The sequence below is a fragment of the Elephantulus edwardii genome, unplaced genomic scaffold, assembly GCF_000299155.1.
Source record: "Elephantulus edwardii isolate Elephantulus edwardi_28Jun2011 unplaced genomic scaffold, EleEdw1.0 scaffold00266, whole genome shotgun sequence".
Taxonomy (NCBI): domain Eukaryota; kingdom Metazoa; phylum Chordata; class Mammalia; order Macroscelidea; family Macroscelididae; genus Elephantulus; species Elephantulus edwardii.
Window position 1 is genome coordinate 2,006,909 of NW_006400016.1, and position 4,584 is coordinate 2,011,492.

The following is a 4,584-nucleotide window of genomic DNA, read 5'->3' on the forward strand; positions in this document are numbered from 1 at the left end:
CTCACATATGAGCCTCCAAACAGGAGACTTAGTTGGGCCCAACTGCCTTTTAAATCCAAGGCCCACCTACCAGGTCATGGTTGACTCTAAACCAAAAGGCTTCTAGCCCACAGCTAAATGTGTTAGCTAAATGTGGCAAATCCAATCAGCTCACATCTGTAAATGAAAAAAACCCAACCAAACAGTCCATATCCGACCCTCACCAAGACAAAAGAAACCATCTTAAAAAATCCAACCGTTTCACACATGAGCCTCCAAATTTCTTTTGTTTTGTTTCTCTTCTTGGTTGGATTCTGGAAGATGATTTCTCTTGTCTTCGTGAGGGTTGAGTGTGGACTGTTTAGTTGTTTGGGTGGTTTTTTTTCATTCATTATGGTGGTAGTGGTTGTGGAGATGGTGGTGATGGTGATGGTAGAGATGGTGATGGTGAAGGTGGAGATGGTGGTGGTGCTGATGGTGATGGTGGTGGTAGTGATAGTGGAGATGGTTGTTATTGGTGGTGGGGGTGATAATGGTGATGGTGGTGGTAATGATAGTGGAGATGGTGATGGTGTTGATGATGGTGGTATTGATGGTGGAGATGGTGATGTTGGTGGTGGTGATGGTGGTGGAGATGGCAGTGGGGGTGGTGATAGTGATGGTGGTTGTAGTCATGGTGGAGATGATGGTGGTGGTGGTGGTTGATGGTAGAGATGGTGATGGTGGAAATGGTTGGTGGTGGGGTGGTGATGGTGATGGTGGTAGTAGTGATAGTAGAGATAGTTGTTGTTATCGGTGGTGGTGGTAATGTAAAAAAAAATCCCAAGAACATACCACGGACCATCAAGAAAACAAACAGGTTTGTCTTGGAGAGGGTGAAACCAAGTCTCTCCTTGGAGGCAAGGATTTTGAAGCTCCATCTCACATACTTTGGGCATGTGGCCAGGAGGGAACAGTCCTTGGAGAAGAACATCATGGTTGGAAGTGTGGAGGGACAGTGAAGAAGAGGAAGACCTCGGGTGAGATGGATTGATACAGTAACTAAGGCAATGAGGGTAGGTGTGTCAGAATCGGTGAGACTGGTTCAGAACAGGGTAGGCTGCAAAGCTATTGTACACAGGGTTGCAGGGGACTTAACATCACATAACAACAACTTTGGATAAGAGGATGAACTCAGAAGAAGCAGAATGGTGCCACCTCTGTGTCAAATTTGAACCATCTTTCTCATGTATATGGAGCCCTGGTGGCACAGTGCATAATGCATTGGAATCTAGCAGCTACCAGGTAGACAGACTCCTCACATGAAGATTTACAGCCTCAAGAAATGGAAGGTAACGATGAATTGGAAACAACCTGACAACAGTGGGGGGGGGGGGTTCCTCCCCAACATGTAATTTCTATTTTCTCTGTATGACTAAGGAGAAGAATATAAAGCATTTTATGTAATCTAAGAATTAAACAAATATCCTCTAGTGAGGTGCTTTACTCAAAGTGAGTTTCACAAAGCACCATCTGTACATACCCTCATGCACTTTCTCATGTAGTTTCAACCTGCTGGGTGATGCGAAGTGTTTTCCACATCCCTCATGGTTACACTTGAACAGGGGTTGATTGGTGTGCTGGCACTGGTGTACTTTCAGCTGCTAATATTTCTTAAAGGCCTTCTTACAACCTTCAAAGTCACACACATACTGCCTTTGCTGGTTTTTGTGTTTACGCTCAAAATGTTTCTTCAGGTTTGATTGAGTGTTGAATTTCTGACCACAGCCACTAGCTTCACAAACAAATGGCTTTTCTCCGGTGTGGGTCAGGGCATGGCGGCTGAGATGATACTCCCTGATGAAGGCTTTGCTGCAGCCTTCATAGTCACAAGCAAACGGTCTCTCCCCTGTGTGCGTGCACGGGTGCGCGTCTAGCTTCCAGGCCTTGTTGTAATTGGCACTGCAATCTGGGAAGGAGCAGATGAACCTCCTCGGGGCCACGTGGGCCGGCAGGGCGCGTGCGGGGCTCTCGCTGGCCTCAGTGAACGCGTCGGCGATAGTCAGGGCGCCTGGGTGTCCGCACCCAAACCAGGGCGCAGCCACGTGCAGTGGAGGGACGTTGCCTCATGCGCGATGCGATCCGCGCTCTTCCGGTCCGCCACTCTGTTTCTTTTTAAATATCTTTGACCAGGTATTTAACTCATTTTTAAAGTAATTATATCAGTTAGCATACAAAATTAGCATACATTGTGTTTCTTCCAAGTTCATTGTGTTTCACACAAACTTATATTCACATTGTGTTGATACAATCATTCATATACATTGAGTTTTATAAAATTAAAAAAAATTGTTGTTATGTACAGATGATATGATATACACAGAAAACCCCAAGGACTCAACAAATGAACTGTTAGAGCTAGTGGACCAGTTTAGTAGTCTCAGGACACAAGATCAATACACAAAAGTCAGTAGGATTTCTATAGTAACAAAGAAAACACAGAGAAGGAAACCAAGAAAGCAATACCTTTTACAATGACCAACCACAAATTGAAATATTTACGAATAAACCTAACTAGAGACACAAAAGATCTTTACTAAGAAAACTACAAAACACTTCTTCAAGAAACAATAAAAGATCTAAATAAATGGAACAACGTTCCCTGTTGATGGATATTGTTGTTGTTATGTGCTGTTGAGTCTCCTGTGACCCATAGCGACCCTATGTACAACAACCCTAAACCCTATTCTATCCTGTGCCAATCTTATTGTCTCTGACACACCTACTCTCATTACCCCCGTCACTAAATCCATCTCATCGAGGGTGCTGTCTCTTGTGCTGTCCCTCCATCTACCCAAGCATAACGTCCCTCTCCAAGGGCTGCTCCCTCCTTGTAACATGTCCAAAGTATGTCAGATAAAGCTTTAGAATTCTTGCCTCTAAGGGGCAGCCTGGTCTCACCCTCTCCAGGACAAACCTGTTTGTTCTCCTAGCAGTCCATGGTATTCAGTACTCTTCTCCAGCACCACAGCTCATAGGCATCAATACTCCTTCTATCATCCCTAGTCATTGTCCAGCTTTCTGAGACATAGCAAATAACTGCAAAGACTGTGGCCTGTATCAGGCACACCTTGGTTTCCAAATGACATCATTGCTTTTCAGTATTTTGGAGAGGTCCCTGACAGCACACTTTCCCAATGCAATTAATCTTTTAATTTCCTGGATGCAGGTACCAAGAGTGTTGATTGTGGAGCCAAGCAAACCAAAGCTGATAATAATCTCAACTCAATCTCTTCATTATCTATCATGATGCTGCCAATCAGCTCAGTGATGAAAATCTTTGTTTTCCTGATGTTGATCTTCTAGGAAGACTCAATAGAGTAAAAATGACAATCCTACTGAAAGTAATCTACATGTTCAACACAATCCCAATACAGGTACAAAAATTCATTTTTCAAGAAGATTGGAAAGGCCACTTGCAAGTTTACTTGGAAAAAAACATTGAATAAGCAAAGTACTTCTGGAAAACAAAAATGAGGTGGGACACAAAACCTACTATACAGCTGTACCAAACAGCATGATGCTCATACAATGACAGGCACATGGACCAATGCAACAGAATCAAGAACCCAGAAATTAACTCATCTATCTATCTATGGTCAACTGATACTTGACAAGGAATCAAAATCTATCAAATAGGGGGATGACATCTTCTTCAACAGATGGTACTGGCAAAACTGGACTGCTACAGAAAGCTGAAGCAGAATTCATATCTCACACTGTATATAAAAATCAACTCAAGGTGAAGCAGATACCTAAGGGTAAAGCCCAAACAATAAAGATCCTAAGAGCCAAATTAGGTTGTAGTCTTTAATCTTCAATAAGTACTTCAAATCTTTTTCACTTTCTGCAAGCAAGGTTGTCTAACATGCATAGCATAGGCTGTTGATGAGTCTTCCTCTCATTCTGATGTGACTTTGTTTACTTTTTTCATGTAGCCCAGTTTATGAAATTATTTGCTCAGCATGCATATTGAATAGGTATGGAGAAAGGATACAACCCTGCAGCACATCTTTGCTGATTTTTAAGCCACGCAGTTTCCCCTTGTTCTGTTGGAATGACTGTAATGATGGAATCATTCTCTGTTTATGATCTTGTATGTTCATCTTACATTTTCAAATAGCACTGATTTTCACATAATGACATGGTCTTTGGAATCTAGCTGTGTCAGTAAGAGAGGAGTGGTGTCTTTTTTCTCAGTGCACAGTGATCTTGATAGTCACATGTTGATATGAAGAAAGTTGAGAAAATTATTAATAAATGTTTAGCAGGAAATGGTGTCCTTCCTAAAGGGAACCCAACCTGTCCTTCATTCAAGAATCCAACCTATGGGCATTGGTTGTGGGATCATGTGTGATTAGTTTGGGTTTTATTTCTTTTTTTATTATTAAATTTCATTAGTTTTAATAAACATTTACAGAGATTTTGGGTTTTCATTCATTCATTGTTACACTGTTTTCTCCACCCTCCTCCCCAGTTTGTTCTTCTCCCCCCCCATGTCTGTTTTAATTGTCCAATTGCCACAGTGCTTGTCAAAGCCAGTTCTGATTAATCTCCTTTGTCAGT

The 4,584-nt window shown here is 42.2% G+C and overlaps 1 protein-coding gene across 1 annotated transcript in view; it reads right to left on the bottom strand.

Moving 5' to 3' along the window:
- Window positions 1-1,622: 1,622 nt before the first annotated feature.
- LOC102864422 (transcription factor IIIA-like) overlaps window positions 1,623-4,584 on the bottom strand; it is a 40,203-nt gene continuing 37,241 nt past the window's right edge. The window contains exon 6 of the mRNA XM_006899733.1: window positions 1,623-2,029. Within this exon, the coding sequence (XP_006899795.1) occupies window positions 1,623-2,029 (407 nt within the window). The remainder of the gene's footprint in view (window positions 2,030-4,584) is intronic.